The sequence below is a fragment of the Barbus barbus genome (assembly GCF_936440315.1).
Source record: "Barbus barbus genome assembly, chromosome: 1".
NCBI lineage: Eukaryota > Metazoa > Chordata > Actinopteri > Cypriniformes > Cyprinidae > Barbus > Barbus barbus.
The window spans coordinates 46838844-46863251 of NC_136729.1; the positions used below are offsets into that span (position 1 = coordinate 46838844).

Consider the following 24408-nt stretch of genomic DNA (forward strand, 5'->3'; position numbering starts at 1 on the left):
AACTCTGAATCAACTTGAATACATTAATTTCTACAAATAAAAGCATTTGTATGGGGTGACAGCTGCAGGTTACACTGTTACAGAGTAGCTGTCTGCTTAACTACTTTTAACTGTTGAAGTCTGACCTTTTGGTTTTTGACAAAGACGTGAATGTTTTCTCCAAGTTGTAAACTCAGCAGTGACGTGAACACAAAACATCATTCTGACCCTATAAAACCTGCAAGTCATTGGTTTGTCTTTTGTCTGACACACACACACACACAAACGGACATAAATTCACTGACTGTCCTCTTAGAACAGCCTGTCACTGCCATCACACACACACACACACACACACACACACACACACACAGCCTGCTTTTGTCTGCTGTTTTTGTGTATGTGTGAAACAGAGGCCGTCTATGCATTGAGTGTGATCCCATGTGTGTCTGGCCAGATTCTTCACATTGTGTGTGTGTGTGTGTGTGTGTGTGTTTTGTCTCCTTTTCCCGTGACTAAACTCTTAACACCCCTCCCCCTCCACAGGGCCCCAATCCACACACACACACAAACACACACACACACACACACACACACACACTCGCAGTACATGCCAGTGACTTCTATGGTTTTTATACAACACTAAATGTTGGACACTGAATGAGTGTGTCAAACTGACACATTCCCACAGTCTAGATCGTTATGTTTGCAGCCGCCTGTCACGTATCGTCATGGCGACTGCATCTTCAGACTCTGATGCGTTCCTCAAGGACAGAGAGCCGTGAGAGTGTGTGTGTGTGTGTGTGCGCGTCAACATCCAAACTTCATTCACCGTCCACATGGCTGATGTCACCATAACAACTCTTGCCTTTCGGCCTGCAGACTGTAACCTAGCAACAAGCAGGAGTGTGCGTGTGTGTGTGTGTGTGTGTGTGAACGTGAACCCAGGCTGATGGTGCGAGAGAGACGCTCCACCAATCGGAGTGCTTCCACACCACAATCGTCTCTCTTAGACACCAGCAGGACTGAATGGAGAGCAACTGGAGTCTGATTCTCAGATGTTTCTCTTGAGAGAAAACAAAGCCAGGATTCTCACATGTAGAGTTTCAGAGGACAATGCATGAATAAAAAATAGTATGCTGGTTAGAATTTATTATATTGTCAGATTCTAACACTTACTTTATAATTACTGTTGAAGTAAAATTATATATTTCTTTCAGTGTCATCATTAGTCATGAATTATTCTACAACGGTTTACTGCCTTTGAAAGATCATAAAACAGTGCATCATTTAATTTTAAGCAGTTAATTTCAGTATCATTTAGACAATTTTCTTCTTTGGAGTTTGAAATCAATAGTAAGTTAAAGGGGTTATATGATGTTGCTAATTATTTGGTGTAATGCAATGTGTTTACGCGAATTAAGCAAAAAAACAAAAACAAACACATTATTTTCCACACACTGTACATTATTTTAGTTCCTCTCTGCCCGCCTTTCTGCGATGTGTTGCGTAAACATTTGGGTGGTGTTATGCAAATCATCCAACACAGTGACGTAGATTTTTGGGGGCTTGTTTGAATGAGGCATTTTAGGAAGGCGTGAACGAGTCTTAACTTTGACATTACGTATATGATATATGCACAAACAGCTTGTAACACTCCAAAGAGAAAGGGAAACTTGACATCGCATCATATATAAGGGGTAATCAATGGTTTGCCATGCATTAAAGGATTAAAGGATGCCAAGAACCCCTTTAACATATGACACACACTACCATTCAAGTAGGAAAACTCACTTTCATCCAGGAGGGATGCATTAAATTGATCAAAAGTGACAGTAAAGACATTTATAATGTTACAAAAGATTTATATTTCAAATAAATGCTGTTCTTTTGGACTTTCTATTCATCTGTGAATAATGAAAAAAAAATAATGTATCAGTTTCCACAAAAATATTGTGCAGTACAACTGTATTCAACATTGATAATAATCATAAATGTTTGTTGAGCAGTAAATCAGTATATTATTATGATTTCTGAAGATCATGTGACACTGAAGACTGGAGTAATGATGCTGAAAATACAGCTGCAGATCACAGAAATACATTACAGTTTAACACATATTCACATAGAAAACAGCTGTTTTAGATTGTAATAATATTTCACAATTTTGCTGTATTTTTGATCAAATAAATGCAGTCTTGATGAGCAGAAGAGACTCTTTAAAACATTTAAAAGTCTTACTGACCCCAGACGTTTGAACGTTTGCATGGAGTACAATCCCAGAAGAGTTGCTCATCTTTTGCCACGATATGCTGAGATCTGCAGGCTTTTAGAAGCACTGATGACGCGTCTCTAGTGTTTTTGTGCGACATGCAGCTTTTACATGAGTTTATAGAGGGACATGAACAAATGCATTCTTTCTCTCAATTCTGAATCAATCCACTGATTTATAATCAGAATTTTAAATGAATGCAAAACAAAAGCGGTTCAGATCAGGGCTAGTATTTATATCACAAAAGCCTTTCAAAGGGGAAATATAAGCTAATGACTCTGTTTGCATAAAACACTCGTCTCACAGGAATTATAACATATAACTAAAAACTCACCCACAGAAAATATTTACAGCCCCGCCTCAAACGGATGATTATGACGGATCAAATAATAAACTATTTTTTTAATAAATATAATATAATGTAAAATATGATTTTCTAAGTTGTCAATAAAGATTAAGAAAACTATATTCTTTTTAATTCAATGTGTAATTTGCAATTTATTTTTGTATTTGTGAAGTTTACTTGTAATTCTTGAGTTTAACTTTCAAAATAAATCCTCCAACACCCCCCCGCCCAGTTTATGAGCGTCACATTTCTGAATTTAGACCCTCCACTCATACGGTTTTCATTTGGAAGTGAATCACTGTAAAAGCATTGTTTTTGGCCGTCTGAGGGCAGAAGTGATGTTGTGTGTAACTGAACGCTGCTGAAGTTGTGCTTGTGTTGTTTTCACATTCAGAGCTCTTGATGTGGAATAATGAAACTGGTTTGTGGATGAAGCCAGATTGGAGTTACAAGGTGACCATAGCAACCCAGTGACCATGGTAACCTAGTGACTGATCGGAATTTAGGAGATCTGTGATGTAGCACACACACACACACACACACACACACATGAATGCACACAACTCTCAGATTATAAAAAAAGAAATGCTCTCGTACGAATCCCACTTGCTTCTATTTTTGCGTGTCTTTTCCTGTTACACACATATGCATGCATAGTTACACACACACACACACACACACACACACACACACACACACACAGACATGCAATAAACACAAGCTTTTTCATTCAAACTCAGAAAATGTCAGTGGGTCACTTCCTGTCAGGATCAAGTTAAATGCTCCATTAGACGATGAACAGCCAAAATGTGTTCTCACTCACACACACACACACACACACGCATTTATTTGTTTGTTTTTTTGTTGTTTTTTTCAGCAGAGAAACCACATTAAGACTCCATGTACACACAGGTTTTGCCATACATTTCATCACTAGTCAAAATATCCTCAACAATGATGTCACATCAAATATATTTTAACAAATTTCAGTTAGTTTCGTATGCAGAGCCACTAAAATTCAAAATGTCATGTCCATCCGTCCCCAAATTCCATTTTTTTCTAGATTCCGTTTTAATGGTTAAATTACATTTCAGTAATCAAACTTAAAGGAAAAAAATCTAATAAAAAATAAATAAATATATATATATTTTTTTTTCCCTATAAGTTTATATATATAAATGCAGTCTGCACGGATCTGAAACTGAGCAGACATTCAGTGCTATTTATTGTTTGAATAATTAATTAATAGCACACACCAGAGTAACAAAACACACCTGTCAGTCACATGGGTGGGTTCAAACAAAAGGTGCTATCTTCTAAGTTGTGTATCAGATTCAGATGAAAATACCTGTAAATAAAAGCTGAAATGTTCATCTCTCATCTCATATTCATCTTTTGATGTCAAACCCAAATGTTTACAGTCTACAGCAAAAATAAAGGAATTGGCCTTAATGTTACAATAATTTTGGAGGGCACTGTATATATATATAATTTAAATGTCTGTTTATTTATAATTTTTTTCCTGGATTTGATTTAATGCAAATTTAGTATCAAAACAGTGGTAATTAGTTACCTTGAGAAGTTCAATCTGCTGAACAATAGTAATAGTTTTCTATTAAGTAATTTCTTCCTATTAAACCAAACTTTAATTTTGGTGGTTTGTCGTGAAGACATCTGGTAAAGTGACTTAGAGCAGCTCTGGAGATGACGTTTGTGTGTTCAAACTTGTCTTTATATCATAATCCAGTCTTAAAAATTTAATTTACAGTATAACGTTTCTTTTGAATAAAACTAACATCATATCATATACAAACATAAACTTAAAGGTCTTCACAGTAACCTGTCGAAATAAAAATTCTGTTTAACTTGAAGAAACCTTTAACAGAAATATCACTTAATATAATGATAGTGATACTAATTCATTTATTATTATTAAAACATTTTTTTTTAATTGAATATTTACCAGAAAAAAATATTTACCAGAATTTATTTAGCAGAAAAATGTTAATAAAAATCACAGTATTTAAAAAAAAATAAAAAGAGAAATAAATAAAATAATACATTATTATTTTTATATACCATTAATTAACTAGAGATGTTTTTGATTATTAATATTCAATGAAACCATTAAAATAGAATCCAGAAAATCAGCGGAAAAAAATTATTTGGTGAAAACAAAACTGAATTTGAGAAAAAATGAAAACATATTTCATAGAGCCTAAAAATGTAATTTTTGTTAAACTTAAAAAAAAAAAAAATGTTGGCTAGTATTGTAAGTTTCATGATTTCAGTTAATAGGCCCTATGTTATCCACACTGCAGAAATCACAGGGCTTGTAATGAAAGCTTCATCTGTGCAGGGTTTCATACCGTTTGTAATCAGAAATCCTGAGTCATGATCCAAACACTCAGATCCTCGCTCTTTGTGTGTGTGTGTGTGTGTGTGTGTATGTGTGTATGTGCGTCTGCACGTCTGTGTGTGAGAGTGTGTGTGTGTGTGTGTGTGTGTATGTGCTACAGGGTGTGTGTGTGTCTGCACGTCTGTGTGTGAGAGTGTGTGTGTGTGTGTGTGTGTCTGCACGTCTGTGTGTGAGAGTGTGTGTGTGTGTGTGTGTGTGTGTATGTGCTACAGGGTGTGTGTGTGTCTGCACGTCTGTGTGTGAGAGTGTGTGTGTGTGTGTGTGTATGTGCTACAGGGTGTGTGTGTGTCTGCACGTCTGTGTGTGAGAGTGTGTGTGTGTGTCTGCACGTCTGTGTGTGTGTGTGTGTGTGTGTATGTGTCTGCACGTCTGTGTGTGTGTGTGTTTGTGGATTTCAGGGTGTTTATGTGTGTGTGTGTGTTTGTGGATTTCATGGTGTTTATGTGTGTGTGTGTGTGTGTGTGTTTGTGGATTTCATGGTGTTTATGTGTGTGTGTGTGTATGTGTCTGCACGTCTGTGTGTGTGTGTGTGTGTGTGTGTGTTGTAGTGATGCGCCTCACATCTGGCATTCGTGGCATTCCAGCGCTCAGTATATCGGCGTGAGGCCAGACTGTAGGACAAAATGAATGCACTGACTCTCTGCTGAAGGCGCGCATGCAGGACAAACGCATTACTCCAGAGGTCAGGGGTCAAGCCCGGCAAACGAGCGCTGCAGATGCAGGAAGAGGCGGATTTCCTCCGTCCACGAGCACAGCGCCGATCTTGCACTGGGAAAAGTATGGTTGCCATGGAGACCCAGCTGTGAGCGGCCAGCCGGCCTCACTTCCTGCCGTTACCGTGGTTTCACTTCCTTGCTGGGCTCGGCGGGCGGTGGAAAAAACAGCAGCGAGACGCAAACGACTCTTTCCCCCTCCTTCTTCTGCCGACAATCACTATTCCTGATGTTTACAGTGAAACATGGCTAGAGCACACAGCTGGAGAGTCTTTCGATATTTGCACAAATTGGTCACAATAAACCTTTATTTTGAGGTGTCCTTATTACATTGTATTTGCATATTAAGTGAGCAATATTAATTAACTACATGTTTACATGGGTTTTGTTTAGGGTTAGTTTGCATGTAATTTTGCATAATTTACTTTTGTTACTATAGTAAGTACATTCATGTAACATATAATAGGGACACTGAAAAATAAATTGTTACCCCAAAAAAAACAAAAAACAAAATCTCTCTGTGCGTCTGCTCTGTTCAGCGAGCGACGGAGAGGAGCAGCACTTTCAGTTAAACACAGATATTATGTTGCTTCTCTAATTTTACATGCAAGTATAGCTGAAATCACTGCACAGCTGTTGTCATTATCCTGTGTATTTGATTTTATCAGATGCCTCGATTATCAGGATTTGTGTGCAGATCTTGGAAGGACGAGCTGGTTATGTATCCTAGTCTTAATGGGTCGCGTTTCAGTCACTATGTCATATTCATTCTGTTGTCTGACAACAGAAACAGTAAAAAATACCAATTAAAACTGTTTTATTGAGATTTGATCTGCATAAAGTTTTTTTCTGCAAATTTTTTAAATCTGATTTTATCATTAACCATGCAAATATTAACTACATTTTCTATAATATGAACATGTTTTAAATAGGCTAAAGAAATTGAATAAACTGTAAATTTGCATATTAAAGTTATTCAACAAAACATTATTTAGTCAAGAGCAGTGAGGGATGTTCTCTGTCTTTTGTTGTTTAATTAACATTAATGACAGACGGCACAGCTTTATTAGGCTGCTGTCACAAGACCTGTTTCACGAATCCAGTCTGCTGATACAGATGCGCTTTCATCTGCAACTCTTTACATTAATTTAAGACAAAACCAACCGTGCTTATGAGGATACTCGCCAGGACGACCATTTTGACCATTTTGTGTGTATTTGGTCATTTAAGTGCAACAAGCTTTGCTTGCAAACTCAATTTGGTACTGGCAGCGTGGGCTTTAGATGTGACTGTGAGAGCACAGAAAAGCGCCTCTGGAGAGCGGGAGAACCAAAAGGCTTAAAAAGACGTCCAAATAATATTTTTTTTATGACAATGCAACAATGACTGATTAGGCAATTGACAATTCTGCCAACCGTACTGAAACGCGAGCTAAAGCCTTGTATCGCAGCTCTAGATGTGCCGATGTGAAGAGAAGGTCAAAGAGAGAAGACGCCGTACAGCTGAATCACTCGCTGTTTTCAAACGACTGATTTGATCTGATGGTTTCTGTGGATTTATCTACTCATCTAACCTACAGGCTATATTGAATAAATGTTATGCAGGAATTTCCCTCATTTTAAATTCGAAACCTGCGGGAATATATATGCACAATCCCGCACCGAAATCCAGGACCTGATTAAACATAATTCTATTGTACAGAAAATTGTGAAACATGACTTTCCAAAACTTTCTGGGTTTATTTATTTTTCCAAAACTTCCCAGGCCTGGAAATTGGTGTTTTAAAATTTCCAGGTTTTTCCAGGTTTTTCATGACCGTATGAACCCTGAATGAGGATCAGATGCGGTTATCTAAATCAGACAAAAATATAGGTGCAGGCGGTTGGTGGGTGGATCATTTATTTGAAGCTGCGGATGACATTTTAGCTCATCTGCACATCACTAATGTGGGCACAGAGAGGCAAAGAAATCTAATAATAAATAATACATGTATATTTTACATGTTTAGAAGAAGACCTGTCCAGCAAAAATGTAAACAGGTTTGTGTCAGTAAATTACTCAGTGCATAGAAAGATAAGACATGGGAACCTGGTATTTATTGTTTCATGTGTCTAATAGACATCAACAAGTTCTTTGAAAAACATGACCTTTGAAACATGTCTACTCTTCATGCTCTATGTTGACTATGCCTTCAATAATAATAAACTTATATTTGCACAAAGCATCCATATTTGCCCATGTTGAGTAGAGTATTAAACACTTGAAAAGTATTAATCTAAGGTACATTTATAACAAATAAAAATGTGCGATTAAGTTGCGATTGATCACGAGTTAACTCATGACGATCATGCGATTAATCGCGATTTAAAAAATAATAATTGATTTATATATATATATATATATATATATATATAGGTAAATAAAAAAAAAAGAAAATAAATAAATAATTTCCTATGTGTGCAAATCTATATGTGTAAAAACTATGTGTGCAAATTAAATTAATTTCCTTTTAAAACAAAAACAAACAAATAAGTAAACAAACAAACAGGAATTAGAGTGAAACCGCCTTGGCTTGCAGTGAAAATCACCCCATAGCGCTATCATCAAACCAGCACTAATACCAGTATAAACCAAATACAATATCAATGCTACAATTATGATATTGTGGCAAGTCTAATTCAGATGTGAAAAAGCGAGGATGATATTTGAGAGCATTTAAGTTATTTTCTGCCTCAGTTGAATGTAAAAACTGTAATGACATGAGTAAAAGAAGAAAGTTTTATTTGTAGGTGAATTATCCCTTTTAGATAAATAATATATTCCTCTATGTTGTGTGAGTGTGTGTGTCTGAATATGCCTGATTCAGAGGTGTGTGTGTTTTGTGTAGAAATGTGTGCATTAATAAGCACTTTTTCATGTAAATACCAAACATCTGCCAGCGGCGGCAGGGACAACAGCTGGATGAAGAACACAATTAACAGAGAGAACTCACATCTTTGACTTTCTCTCATCCTCCTTTCCATCTCTCTATCTGTTTAAATCATTTAATCATGGAGACTTCTCTAAATGGATTCATTCATTCATCTGTTTCTTCATTCATTTGTTCGCTCACTCGGCTCGTTAGTTCATTCGTTTGTTCATTCTAGGAACCATAATCTCAACAGTTAAATTTGGGAAATAGATTCAAAATTTGGTCCAAATTTAAACTTTTATTTTTTTTACTCAGAAGTTGGTACTGAATTTCACAAATAATAAACAGCAAGTAACACACTCAATTAAATGTGAAATAGAAAAAACTGAAATAGTATTATCTTGCAAAACAATATCTCCAATCATTTTCTTACACTTTTTATAAACACAGGATTTTTCACACAAGCAAAAACAAAGACTAAAATATTTTGATCATGTATATGCTCCAGCAAAACAATGCATACTGATACATTTGCTAAATTATGGTAATATGATCAAATGAAAACCAAGTCTTCAATGAACATCATTACAAATAAGTGACTCTTGAGTTTATAATTGATTCATTGAAACTGATTCACCAAATTGTTTAATTCACCAAACTCTGACTCCAATTATGAATATAATCACTATATTTTCAGTTCATGTATTGTCATTTTGAATGTCTCTTATTCTTGGTTCAGATGGAGACCCTTCACCGGCGCTGAACTAACCTCATCAGATGAGGAGAAAGATGCTTACGGCTGAATCCACACACACACACACTAATACATACACACACACACACACACACACACACACACACATACACACACACACACACACACACACACTCACACACACATATACACAAACACACGCACACACACACACATACACACACACACACACACACACACTCACACATATACACATATACACAAACACACACACACACAGAGACCGAAGTGTTCTAATAAACAGCATTGTTTCTATGCAGTCGTTCTGTTTAAGCAGCTGTTATGAATGAGTTTCTGTCTCAGTGAGTTATGGATCTGCTGAATTACCAGCTGTTTATCTCATTATTACTAAACATGCTGAACAGTTTTATTTTTTTTTGTTTTTTTTTGCGATGTGCTTGAAATGATACCTTGCTTTTCTAATAGGTGAGATTGTTTAATGCTAACCTCTTTCTCCCGCTCTAAGAGGATAGATGTGTTGTTATGGCTCTGGGAGTGTGTACCTGGAAGCTAGCGTCTGTCTGTTAGCGCTGCTGTGTTTTGATGCCGTTGAAAGCAATTACTGCGTCTGAGCAAGGAGCACACGGTGCTTTAACTGCATTAGTTTCCACTATCATTAAACATCACCCTTTAAACCTTCCCACAATACAGACGAGTAATGTCAGAGAAACAGCAGACGCCTGCACATATCCAACAAACAAACACATTCACAGCAAAGCATTTCCTGCCTCAACTTCTGCTGTGTTATTGATTATTACAGTATGCTACTGAAACCTTAATCAGACTCCTGAAGCTGGAGAAATGATTTTCTAAAAATAATAATTCAATATCAACAGCACTAATTGGAAAGTGATTTGTTTCACTCCCTCAGTAAATTTATATGATAGCGAATGAAGTCAGCCGTCTCCACTATAGACTATAAACATGGTAATTTCATGCAGCGTTAAACAATAGTGCAGAAAGTCAAGAATAAGTCAAATATATACATGAATCACAACATGAAGCTCAGTATGATAAACGCTCTCTTATTGATCAAATCTGCAAATCATGGTCTGATACAATCATATCTACAATGAAATACCGAGGATGGATGGATGGATGGATGGATGGATGGATGGATGGATGGATGGATGGATGGATGGATGGATGGATGGATGGATGGATGGATAGATAGATAGATAGATAGATAGATAGATAGATAGATAGATAGATAGATAGATAGATAGATAGATAGATAGATAGATAGAAATCCTAATTTAAATATATTTTCAAATTAAATCCAACAAAAATATGGCTAATGTACAATCTGGCATGTTTCTTTTTTTATTATTATATTTAACAAATATGTGACCCTGGACCACAAAACCAGTCATGAGGGTCAATTTTTTTTAATTGAGATGCATACATAATCATGAAAGCTGGATAAATAATATGTCCATTGATGTATGGTTTGTTATGATAGGACAATATTTGGAGATACAACTATTTGAAAATCTGGAATCTGAGGGTGCAAAAAAATGTAAATATTGAGAAAATCTCCTTTAAAGTTGTTCAAATGAAGCTCTTAGGAAGTTAGATGAAGCTCACTAAGTGAATTTCTCTCTGGACTGGATGAGCTGCTGAGAGGCTCCTTCAAGGTTCATCTCGTGGCAGTTTGATGTTTTGTGATAAAAGCAGACGAGATTATTCTGATGCGCCTGCAGAAATGTGTTTATTTGTGAATTTAATGAAGTGAGAGATACTCTGTCTCTATTACTGTATACCTGCCATTACTAGTTACGCAAAGTGACATTATTTAAAACAGCTTGAGCTGTTTCTAAGAAAATGTCTGGAAGTTATGTAACCGTTATATAAGTGGAATAATTGACTCGTCAAATTAAAAATGACTGCACAGCTCATGTGAAACTCCACGTGGTGTCCATTCATTTTCAACAATTCTACTGTCAAACATCAATTATTCCTCTTGTAAACAATCTTGATTTGATGAATGACTATAATTACAGCTCTCTATGAAATTGCTTTTTCTTTTTTCCTTCGGTTGAATTGTCTTGCCTGCTTAACATACGGAGTCCTTTTATACTTAGATATCTCTGTGTATTTATGATTTATTTTCATGTTAAAAAGGAGAAAATCTCTGACTCAGCTTTTAAAATATAACACACAGAGAATTGGGGAAGTCGTGGCCTAATGGTTAGAGAGTTGGACTCGTAATCCAAAGGTTGCGTGTTCGAGTCTCGGGCCGGCAGGGATTGTAGGTGGGGGGAGTGAATGTCCAGCGCTCTCTCCACCCTCAATACCACGACTGAGGTGCCCTTGAGCAAGGCACCGAAACCCCAACTGCTCCCCGGGCGCCGCAGCATAAAATGCTGCCCACTGCTCCGGGTGTGTGTTCACGGTGTGTGTGTGTTCACTGCTGTGTGTGTGTGTGTGTGTGTGTGTGTTCACTGCTGTGTGTGTGTGTGTGTGTGTGTGTTCACTGCTCCGGGTGTGTGTTCACGGTGTGTGTGTGTGTGTGTGTGTGTGTGTGTTCACTGCTGTGTGTGTGTGTGTGTGTGTGTGTGTTCACTGCTGTGTGTGTGTGTGTGTGTTCACTGCTCCGGGTGTGTGTTCACGGTGTGTGTGTGTGTGTGTGTGTGTGTGTGTGTGTTCACTGCTGTGTGTGTGTGTGTGTGTGTGTGTTCACTGCTGTGTGTGTGTGTTCACTGCTGTGTGTGTGTGTGTGTTCACTGCTGTGTGTGTGTGTTCACTGCTGTGTGTGTGTGTGTGTGTGTGTGAGTGTGTGTGTTCACTGCTGTGTGTGTGTGTGTGTGTTCACTGCTGTGTGTGTGTGTGTGTGTTCACTGCTGTGTGTGTGTGTGTGTGTGTGTGTTCACTGCTGTGTGTGTGTGTGTGTGTGTTCACTGCTGTGTGTGTGTGTTTTCACTGCTGTGTATTCACTGCTGTGTGTGTGTTCACGGTGTGTGTGTGTTCACTGCTGTGTGTGTGTGTTCACTGCTGTGTGTGTGTGTGTGTGTGTTCACTGCTGTGTGTGTGTGTGTGTGTGTGTTCACTGCTGTGTGTGTGTGTGTGTGTGTGTGTGTGTTCACTGCTGTGTGTGTGCACGTTGGATGGGTTAAATGCAGAGCACCAATTCCGAGTATGGGTCACCATATGTCACTTCACTCACTCACTTATATTTCCATTCTATATTTATTGTTATTTTAGTATGCATCGACGTACTGTTATAGATTTGAATAATATTTTGATTCAATTTTCATAGTTGTCATGCTATGGTACATTGCCAACAAAAACAAAAGACGTGCTCAAAAAAGTAAAACCTCTCTGCTTTACTGGAAATGTTCCTGCATTCTTTCATATTTCCTTCGGAATCTGCACATCTAATTTAGTCTGTTCCAGCTCCGAGTGCGGGACACTACATGTGTCAAACTGCATTTGCATGGGCTTTACAGATCATTATCTGTGTCTCCTGGTGTGTGTCTTCTCTCCCCTGCTGGAGGCTGCTGTAAGTGCAGCGCTGGATTGAGGTCAGCAGCAGATCAGAGCGCTTTACAGACAGCAGCATGTCAATACTCTTTGTACGGATATGAATCTGTGTAAGTGTGTGTGTGTCTATGGGATGCCTTTGTATGTTTCCCACTCTTTCTATGTATTCCATCTCTCTCTCTCTCACACACACACACACACACACGCTGTATTCTAGCAGTGACATTGAGGGTGATGAATGTGGAATATTTGCTCTGTTAAACCGGCTGCCGCAGCACAAATAATACATTGTAAAATCACAGAGGCGTCCATCTTGGCTCTGGATCCTGCACAGTTTCCTCAGACCTCTGTCCTCGTGTGGGATGGGAACTGCTAAAGCGTTCGGATTGATTTGTTTGCCATCACAGTGAATGTGGCTGCGGTGTATCATGCCACATTTCTGTATTTTGACAACATGACAATAACCGTGCTGGTCGTGAGGGAGACATGTCTGAGGAAGTGTTAAGATCCTGTGCTGGTTAATTGTGATGTTCATGAGCTCTGCTAGAGGGAGACAGAGAGCAATTGTCACGAATCCTGGCCATGCACTTCCACTCATTCACCACCAGAGGTCACCCGTTCACCACATGGACTTTTCACACTACACAACACATTGGACTCCATTTCCCACTATGCATTGCACAGATCAGCTGTCACCATTCACTCATCACACACACCTGATCACCATTTCACAATCACCATCACTCTATTTAAGCCTGGGATTGCTCTTGCTCAGGGCCGAGTATTGTTAGCGTGCTACCTTACAAAGCGTTCCTAGTTTTCATAGTCTTGCCTTGCCTTGTTTTCCTTTCCGTGTCTGACCCTGCCCGAGTTCTTGGATTATTCTCTCTGCCTTGCCCTGTCTGGATTTTGTACGCCGATCGTTGACCCACGCTTGCTCCACGGATTGCTCTGTCTTGCCTCTGCCATACCTGTTTGCTGTCTCTCGACCCTGCCTGTATGACCATGTTTTATAATAAAGCTTTGCACATGGATCCGCATGTCTCACGTCTCATCAGCCCCGTAACAGAATACTCGGCCACACAAGGATCCAGCGGCTTTTCAAGAGGACATTGGCCAGGTATGGACTGTGCACGACTGTTATTAACCCTCGAGCAGGGCTCGCGACCGCTCGAGGATTATATTCAGGAGTACTTAGACCTCGCCTATTTTTCTGATCTGCCGGACTACGCACTTATTGATTTTTTTTGTGAAGGCATTAATCAGCCGCTCCGGTCAAGGTTAATCCGCGAGGGTCCCCGTTCATCTCTCAGTCAATTTATGGACTATGCTTTACTGTGTGTGGGCTCCTCTTTTACTGTGGGTGTCGCGGAGGAACGCGACACCTCACTCACTCACAAAATGGCAGCAGCAACAGCACCCCTTCACGTCGTCGCCGTCAAGCCAGAGTCTGCTCACGTCATGCCTGCCAAGCCAGAGTCTGCTCACGTCATGCCTGCCAAGCCAGAGTCTGCTCACGTCATGCCTGCCCAGCCAGAGTCTGCTCACGTCATGCCTGCCCAGCCAGAGTCTGCTCACGTCATGCCTGCCCAGCCAGAGTCTGCTCACGTCATGCCTGCCCAGCCAGAGTCTGCTCACGTCATGCCTGCCCAGCCAGAGTCTGCTCACGTCATGCCTGCCCAGCCAGAGTCTGCTCACGTCCTGCCTGCCCAGCCAGAGTCTGCTCACGTCCTGCCTGCCCAGCCAGAGTCTGCTCACGTCCTGCCTGCCCAGCCAGAGTCTGCTCACGTCCTGCCTGCCCAGCCAGAGTCTGCTCACGTCCTGCCTGCCCAGCCAGAGTCTGCTCACGTCGTCGCTGTCAAGCCAGAGTCTGCTCACGTCGTCGCTGTCAAGCCAGAGTCTGCTCACGCCTCCGCCGAACTGCCAGAGGCTGTTACCACAGATTCAAGGTCAGTCCTTCGAGTTCTGATATCCAGTGTGATGGACCCACCACTGATGTCAGTGCGAGTAGCTGGCATTACCAGGGCCTCAACCCTGGCTGTTACAGAGACTGTTCCCCTGACCTCAGTGCTTCCCGTTATGGCGGTTGCCATTTTGAGTGTGTGGGCTGCACACTGTGCTCCTGAGGCCTCTCCTGTCCACGAGTCTGCTCCAGTGCCTCCAGAGGTGGTGGCTTTCGCTGCAGAACCTCCCGAAGTGGTGGCACCCGTCCCTGAACTCGCTGTCTGCCCTGTCATGGCCACGGAGGCCGTTCCTGACCTCATGGTCTGCCCTGTCACGGCCATGGAGGCCGTTCCTGACGTCACTGTCTACCCTGTCACGGCCATGGAAGCCGTTTCTGAACTCACTGTCTGCCCTGTCACGGCCACGGAGGCTGTTCCTGAACTCACGGTCTGCCTTGTCACGGACACGGAGGCCGTTCCTGACCTCATGGTCTGCCCTGTCATGGCCATGGAGGCCGTTCCTGACCTCATGGTCTGCCCTGTCATGGCCATGGAGGCCGTTCCTGAACTCACTGTCTGCCCCGTCATGGCCATGGAGGCCGTTCCTGAACTCACTGTCTGCCCCGTCACGGCCATGGAGGCCGTTCCTGAACTCACTGTCTGCCCTGTCACGGCCATGGAGGCCGTTCCTGAACTCACTGTCTGCCCTGTCACGGTCATGAAGGCCGCCCCTGAACTCACTGTCTGTCCTGTCACGGCCGAAGAGGCCGTCTGTGAGCTCTCGCCCTGTCCTGTCACGGCTAAAGAGGCCGTCTGTGAGCTCTCGCCCTGTCCTGTCACGGCTAAAGATGCCGTCTGTGAGCTCACGCCTTGTCCTGTCACGGCTATAAACGCAGTCTATGAATCCTCGTTCTGCCCTGCCACGCCCCCTGAGATCATGAATGCTCTCCCTGTATTGTCGGTCTCTGCTCTCCCTGTGTTGTCTGTCTCTGTTTCCCCCAGATCTCAGACTCTGCCATGGTTTCCTGCCCAGTCTGCTTCCTGGTGGGGGTCTTCTGCCCGGGTCTGGTGGTCGTCTGCCCCACCGTGGTGGTCTTCTGCTCGGGTCTGGTGGTCGTCTGCTCCGCCCTGGTGGGCTCCGGTCCTGTCGGTCCTGACCTGGCCTCTGGCTCCGCCCTGGTTTCCTGCTCTGCCGGTTCTTCCTCAGGGACCTGGCCCTCCGTCCCTCCCCCTGCTCCGCCTCCGCGCCACCGCCCTCCTGGATTGTTTAGGAGCGTCTGGAAGCCGCTCCTTGGGGGGGGGCTATGTCACGAATCCTGGCCATGCACTTCCACTCATTCACCACCAGAGGTCACCCGTTCACCACATGGACTTTTCACACTACACAACACATTGGACTCCATTTCCCACTATGCATTGCACAGATCAGCTGTCACCATTCACTCATCACACACACCTGATCACCATTTCACAATCACCATCACTCTATTTAAGCCTGGGATTGCTCTTGCTCAGGGCCGAGTATTGTTAGCGTGCTACCTTACAAAGCGTTCCTAGTTTTCATAGTCTTGCCTTGCCTTGTTTTCCTTTCCGTGTCTGACCCTGCCCGAGTTCTTGGATTATTCTCTCTGCCTTGCCCTGTCTGGATTTTGTACGCCGATCGTTGACCCACGCTTGCTCCACGGATTGCTCTGTCTTGCCTCTGCCATACCTGTTTGCTGTCTCTCGACCCTGCCTGTATGACCATGTTTTATAATAAAGCTTTGCACATGGATCCGCATGTCTCACGTCTCATCAGCCCCGTAACAGCAATAACACCACAAACTTTGACCTTAGATTCTCAAAGTCTGTCCCAATACACACACTTGGTCACTTGAGAGTGTTGGACACTTATAGGGCTTCGGAGCGATATTTGAGGTTGAATATATCCCATCATTCATGTTTAGAAACATATGAGCTCACAGGGTTTCTGCGGGTCTTAAAAAGTCTTAAATTGCACTTCCACAAATTAAAGCCTAATAAGTTCTTATATCAGAGGAGAGTGTCTTTAAAACATAAAGTGGCATTAAAAGTTGCATACACTGCAAAACCTGTTTCCCTTTAAATTAAGTTGATTGTTCTGAGCTCATTAACAGATACAAGACTTCCAAAATGCATGTCATTTTGCATCTCAAGTAACATTTGCACTCGAAAACAAGGTTTTTTGTGTTTGTTTTTTTGTAAATTGGATTAAAACGTAATGTGGTCTGTTGGAAGTTGTATTTTCAAACTTTGAATTGTTGCAAAAAAAAAAAAGAAAAAAAAGAAAGCATTTACGTTTACAGACCATACGTATGTATTTTGTTCAATTCTTGTTCTTTTAATTTAGTTTACTTGTCTTAAGTAGGACTTAAAAAGTCATACATTTACCTTCATAAACCTAGCAGAGAAACTGGCTCTGAAATTGTGCAGTGTCTAGGAAAACTTTTTATTGTAAGCTAAATTAATTGGATATAAATTGGTAGTAAAACTTAAACTATTATATGTGTGTTTAATAAACAGTTTTTTACCCCCAATTAGAAGCACTACAAAATACACTTCTTGGCTTTGCAGAAAGAAAGAAAGAAAGAAATTAAAGACATTGACATAAGTCCTAATAAGAGGGTTTTTATGTTGTGTTAAGGCAGGGGTTTTCAGACTTTTTTGTCAGCCGAACCCCTTTGACCTAAATTATTTACTTGAAGTACCCCCCTGAGATTTTAAGTAAATATTTCAATAATTTAATGGCACATTTGCATGTTTAACTTTAAAAACATTTTTTTTTTAATCGGTTTTAAAGTTTCATGAACATTTAAGTAATAATATTGTTATTATTACATTCAATAAATTATAAAAATTCATATTACTGTAATTTACAATGTATAACATTTTTTTTCCCACAATTTGTTTTAATAAAGGGTTTCCCAAAAATATAATTATTTTTATACATTTAAGATTTTACAATTATATGACATTTGTATAAACCTGTAACATTTATTTGCAGAAACGTTTAAATTATTTATGTATTTATTTATTTTATGAAGAGAATCCACCTGCGAGGGAAGAGATTTGTGCTCGTGTATTTTAATGCACCCATGCATTACAATGCGCTCTGGACATTTGTCACTAAAATAACGCCATAGAAACTGCCTCAAACGAACTATTAAAATAAGAAGCAAGTTGTATCGATTATATCGATGCCTAGGCCTACAACACAAAGCGGGACGGGTGGTCTGCCTAACCATGTACCAACTCACAAACCCCATGCAATTTCCTCACGAACCACCAGGGGACCACGAACCCCACTTTGGGAAACCATGGGTTAGGGTATCCTGATATCACACAATGCTAAGAAGCAGAGCTGCCAGATATGTTTTTGTGCTGATCTGTTCATTCTGTCTGTCTTTCCCAGAGAATGTCTGAATACAGCTCGATGTTGAGTGATCTGTCTGAGAACATCACTAATGAAGACCTGGAGCAGCTGAAGTCGGCCTGTAAGGAGGACATCCCTGAAGACCAGAGCATCTCCATCACCTCCTCCAAAGACTGGTTCAGTTACCTGGAGAAGAATGACAAACTGGCACAAGGTGAGGAAGACGCTGGCCTCTTCAGTCTCAATCAGTGTAGTGAGCGAAACTTTACGTTTCTCCTAAAATAAAAATTAATTTACTCTCCCTCGGGCTGTGTGGATGAGTCAAGCAGAGATTAGACTGAAGTTATGAGGCACTGATAATATTCCTCTCAAATATCATTTGATTTTATTTTCAAAGTACTGAAACATCCTGCGATTGGTCGTGAGAAACCATGAACCAATGATGTTTGACACAACTGCCTTTGTGAAAAAAAACTTTAGCAAACTTTTAAAAATAGTACATATTATGGACATAAAATACTTTTAAAGAATACACTTAAGTGTGAACTTAATGTAATGTTTTTTTTCTGATCTTATTATACATGAAATGTAATATCATATAATTACAATTAAATTAAAAAAATATATATAGTTTGAATTTATATTAAATGTAATTATCTGAAATTTAGAGTGTTTTTGACCCACTTAAGTAGGACTTAAGTACATTAGTATACAGTGGTGTGAAAAAGTGTTGGCCCCCTTCCTGATGTTTTATTTTTTTGCATGTTTGTCACACTTTAATGTTTCAGATCATCAAACAAATTTAAATATTAATCAAAGATAACACAAGTAAACACAACATGCAGTTTTTAAATGAAGGGTTTTATTATGAAGGGAAAACTAAATCCAAACCCTCATGGCCCTGTGTGAAAAAGTCTATTGACTTTAAATGTAGGCTTATATTGGATAACATGCTACATCTAAAACAGTGATTTAAAATGTATTTTAAAGTAAAACTTAATTTGCCTTTACTACAAAGGTCACTTTAAAAGTGTACTTACAGTAAGTGTGTTTACAAACAGTAATTGCAGGTGTCTCTATTTAAGTCACTTAAGTGGCCTTTCATTTCTATATAATGAATGATGCTATATAAATGCATCATTCATTCATATTATATTATCTGCAAGTAAGGTTGGTTACACTTTATTTTAAGGTATCCTTGTTACTGTAACATGTCAGTTTCGGTTTAGTTTCCTTTCAGTTCTGTTTTGACCTTATTTGGTTCTTCCTGTTTTAGTTCATGACCCAGTTCTGTTAATTAGTTATATGCATCACCTGTGTTTAATTATCTAGTTTGCTCCTTTGTTTCCTGTTTCTTTATAAGTCCTCAGTTCTGCCTTTATGTTTGTCGGATATTAAGTTGTAAATGGTTTGAAGTGTGTTGATGCTATTAAATATACCTTTTGTTATCCTTTTGTGTGGGCGCCGATTACTACAACCACCGACCGTGACAGAATATCCGACCACAAACGAAGACGAGATTAACGCTCGGAATGTTGGAGCTGGTTCCCGTAGTTTGCGGGGGTTCACGCCGCCGTTCGCGGCTCGCCCCTGCTCGTGCTGCGTGGGATGTCGGGCTGCCTATCGCGGCTTACCGAGGCCATCCGTTTTGGGGAGAACGGGTTGCCATTCGCCGCTCGCCCCTACCCACCGCCCGAGAGAAATTCACTCCGCCTGAGACGGCGATGAATGTTCCGCCCGCGGCGAGGAGGATTCCGCCGCAAGGGGCGATGAACGTTGCGCCGTCCGCGGCGAAGAGGATCCCGCCGTACACGGCGATGAATGTTCCGCCCGCGGCGATGAATGTTCCGCCCGCGGCGAGGAGGAAGCCGCCGAAAAGGGCGATGAACGTTGCGCCAGCTGCGGTGAAGAGGGTTCCGCCGCCTACGCCTCAGGTAAAGGACAGGGGGCTATTGGATGAGGCTCTTCCCCCGGAATTCTCGGCTCCCATGCTCACGCCAGAAACTACTCCTCACCAGTACCATCCAGTGCCTGCTCCTCGCCAGTGCCATCCTGTGCCTGCTCCTCGTTTGTGTCCGCCTATCCCCACACCTCGCAAGAGGGTCCCGTCCAGCCCACCTGAGTTCCCGCTGGTCCCGTCCAGCCCACCTGAGTTCCCGCTGGTCCCGTCCAGCCGTCCTGAGTTCCCGCTGGTCCCGTCCAGCCGTCCTGAGTTCCCGCTGGTCCCGTCCAGCCGTCCTGAGTTCCCGCTGGTCCCGTCCAGCCGTCCTGAGTTCCCGCTGGTCCCGTCCAGCCGTCCTGAGTTCCCGCTGGTCCCGTCCAGCCCACCTGAGTTCCCGCTGGTCCCGTCCAGCCCACCTGAGTTCCCGCTGGTCCCGTCCAGCCCACCTGAGTTCCCGCTGGTCCCGTCCAGCCCACCTGAGTTCCCGCTGGTCCCGTCCAGCCCCGCGCCTCCCGTGCGCCCTCTAATGTCTGCGCTACAAGAGCGCCCCTTTGAATCCGCGCTGCAAGAGCGTCCTCAAGAGTCCGCGCTGCAAGAGCGCCCTCCTGCGTCTCCGCTGGTCCCGTCCAGCGCTCCTTCGTCTCTGCTGGTTCTATCCAGCTTCGCGCCTCCCGTGTGCCCCCCAGTGCCCGCTCCTCCAGAGCGCCCCCAAGTGCCCGCTCCTCCAGAGCGCCCCCAAGAGCCCTCTCCTCCAATGTGGCCCCCAGAGGGGAACTTTCCCAAAGAAATTTTGGGGGGGGGGCATATAGTCCCAGTCTGTGTGGCCAGGCCAAAGGCCAAGGCCACAAAGGACCCCGATCCACCAAGGCCGCCCAAGGACTCTGATCCACCATGGACTCCTGAGTCTCCAGATCCGCCATGGCCTCCCGAATCTCCAGTCCTGCCATGGCCTCCCAAGGCTCCAGATCCGCCATGGCCTCCCAAGGCTCCAGATCCGCCATGGCCTCCCGAATCTCCAGTCCTGCCATGGCCTCCCAAGGCTCCAGATCCGCCATGGCCTCCCGAATCTCCAGTCCTGCCATGGCCTCCCAAGGCTCCAGATCCGCCATGGCCTCCCGAATCTCCAGTCCTGCCATGGCCTCCCAAGGCTCCAGATCCGCCATGGCCTCCCGAATCTCCAGTCCTGCCATGGCCTCCCAAGGCTCCAGATCCGCCATGGCCTCCCGAATCTCCAGTCCTGCCATGGCCTCCCAAGGCTCCAGATCCGCCATGGCCTCCCGAGTCTCCTATCCTGCCTTGGCCTCCCAAGGCCCCTGATCCGCCCTGGAGGCTTCCCTGGTCTCCTCCCTGTCCGGGCCCTGCTCCAGCCTCCAGAGCGCCCGCCCCCCCCGCCCGTGATGTGTATATTACGGTGCGGGACGCACCTTCCGGGAGGGGGGCGATATGTAACATGTCAGTTTCGATTTAGTTTCCTTTCAGTTCTGTTTTGACCTTATTTGGTTCTTCCTGTTTTAGTTCATGACCCAGTTCTGTTAATTAGTTATATGCATCACCTGTGTTTAATTATCTAGTTTGCTCCTTTGTTTCCTGTTTCTTTATAAGTCCTCAGTTCTGCCTTTATGTTTGTCGGATATTAAGTTGTAAATGGTTTGAAGTGTGTTGATGCTATTAAATATACCTTTTGTTATCCTTTTGTGTGGGCGCCGATTACTACAACCACCGACCGTGACAGTTACAGTGTAATTATACATTTAAGTACTGAGTAATATTAATTAACTACATGTACTCACTATATGTTTAGGGTTACTTGCATGTAATTATGCATAATTAATTGTTATTATAATATTACATGTAACGTGTGGAACAAGGACACCTTAAAATATATTGTATATGTACTTAATTGTATTGAATGTGCTCTTCAAATCTATAAAGCACACTTCTGTTTCACAAGGGTGTTTCATGACCATGTTCGAATGTGTTTAAACATTTTATATTCCAAAAAAGGAAATACGTTTTATATGTTTGGAGCAGCATGACGACAGACTTTTCCATTCTTTTAAATGAGAGTTGAGTTTATTGTACAGGCATGTGCTCATAGTTTGGTAAGACGTCTCTGTGATTGTCTTGCACAGATAACCTATCCTACATAGAGCACATCTTTGAGATCTCACGGCGGCCGGACCTCCTGACCCGGGTCATCGAGTACCGTACGACCGTGCTGAAGATCTCCGAAGACGAGGAGATCGACACCAAACTCACACGCATCCCCTCGGCGAAGAAATACAAGGGTACACAACTCTTCTCTTTAACAGTCTCTGTGTCCTTTACTTACTCTTTGTCTGTAACAGAGCTGTCTTTGTGTTTCTCCTCTATAACATTCATAGATATCATTCGCCAACCCTCAGAAGATGAGATTATCAAACTGGCCCCTCCCCCCAAAAAAGCATGAGGTCAAAGTTCATGACCTCTGCTCCTCATCCCCGGCACTTCATCTTGCCCATCATCATCATCACCAAACCACGCCCACTGCCCCGCCTACTCCACCACCTCCCACCGTACAGAAGCCAAGCAGCCAATCAGATCGCCAAGATGCTTTACAGCCACGCCCACGCCACGGAGGCATGGAACGCACGGAAAACTGAACGAAAGACAAAGAAATGGACAAAACGACAGCGACCATAAGACTTGCAGACTTGCAGAAGTGAACGGGTCATAGGTCAGGTTGTGTGTCGGAATGAACAACAATCATTCTGTGTTCGCTGACGCTTGTCGAATTGTGTTTGAGTGAGAGAGAGTTTATTCACACCCTCGATAGCGCTGAGTGGGATTGTAACGTTGGTCAGATCAGCACAGTTCATGTGTTAATGTGGCGAACTAGTGTGATTCAAGTAGAGAAACCGGTTTAGCCACTGATCGCGGTTCCTTTAGACACATTTATTCCCTGGTTAGTATCGTAGGTACATTCCCTTTAAAACACGACTCATATCAACATTTAAAAGAGTTACAGAGAATTCATCTCTGAATTTGTGTGATTGCCACTTAGAAAGCCAATATTTGCCTTCTTTAGAAATGAAATGCATTATTGCAGGGTATGCAATTACCTAGTAGAGAATTAATATTGCGTTTTATATTTCTGTATGTCATACTTCTAGGAAATATCAGTAATAGATTAATCACTGTTTCGTATCAAACGACAGCAGTCTTATATATCAGCATAAATGAGGTTTGTTAAAATTGCTTGGGAGACAAAATTAGACGTTTACCTTCTATTAATAAATGTATAACGGGCCTAAAAACTCTGTCTGTGGAAGATTAGATTACGGTAGAACACAAAATCCATGGGAAAAAAAAAAAATCTTAATATGTGTTTAGTAAAGTGTTAGCTATTTCTGCAGTATTTGCATCAGGAAATAGAAGGCATATATTTTTGTTAAAACTTTAAATTGCTCAATTTGACTACTACTGTGAATTATTTATTCAGATGCCTCAGTATGCCATTATGTGAAACATTAGGATATCACATATATTTTCAGTTGATAATTTATATATCGATAGAGGGAAGGAAACAGCTGCAACTAAAACAGGGATATTTATGTCACAAATGAAAATATATATATATATATATGAATGAGATGGTAAATAACTATCTATAAACTGCAGCACTCAATATGTGGCCAAAAGTCTGTATGGATCTCAAACAGCGCATCATTTTAGCTGTTTCCGTATATTTTTATCTATTTTTCATCCTAACACAGCATATTAAGATTGTGCTGCATTTATAAATCTTGATATCATGATTATGATTGTTATGTTCCTTGGCCTTTTATTCGCACCATCTGCTGAAAGACTGTTTAAACACGACTCTAAATTAGCTTGATCACTGTGTCGTGGCTGTGCCCCTGCAGACTGTTGTTTTCATGCGATAAAGCGGTTATTGAGGACATGCCATGCGTGTTTTTATGCGTCTGCATTTCCACCCACGCATGAGGGCCGCATGCACCGTTCAGCTCCAGGCTGCTTCTGCAACTCTCTGTTACTCTGTTACTCTGTTGTTGCATCGCAGCAAACAAGCTGTAAGACCTCAGCGAAACCTTACATTGAATCTGGAACTATGCATTTATAAAAGTCTGGGATATTTTGCAAAGCCGAATAGTGACTGATAAACTTTAAAAATGGTAACTGAGGATTTCTGAGGACTGTAAAATATGTCCTGTCAAGGTTTAGATCAGTTAAT

At 41.9% G+C, this 24408-nt stretch overlaps 1 protein-coding gene across 1 annotated transcript in view; it reads left to right on the forward strand.

The window, feature by feature from the left end:
• LOC306871591 (astrocytic phosphoprotein PEA-15-like) overlaps positions 1–23622 on the forward strand; it is a 39014-nt gene extending 15392 nt beyond the window's left edge. Inside the window, exons 2-4 of the mRNA XM_079419651.1 lie at positions 18272–18446; positions 22307–22462; positions 22559–23622. Coding sequence (XP_079275777.1) covers positions 18275–18446; positions 22307–22462; positions 22559–22623 — 393 coding nt within the window. The 5' untranslated portion in view covers positions 18272–18274 and the 3' untranslated portion in view covers positions 22624–23622. The remainder of the gene's footprint in view (positions 1–18271; positions 18447–22306; positions 22463–22558) is intronic.
• The last annotated feature ends 786 nt before the right edge of the window (positions 23623–24408 follow it).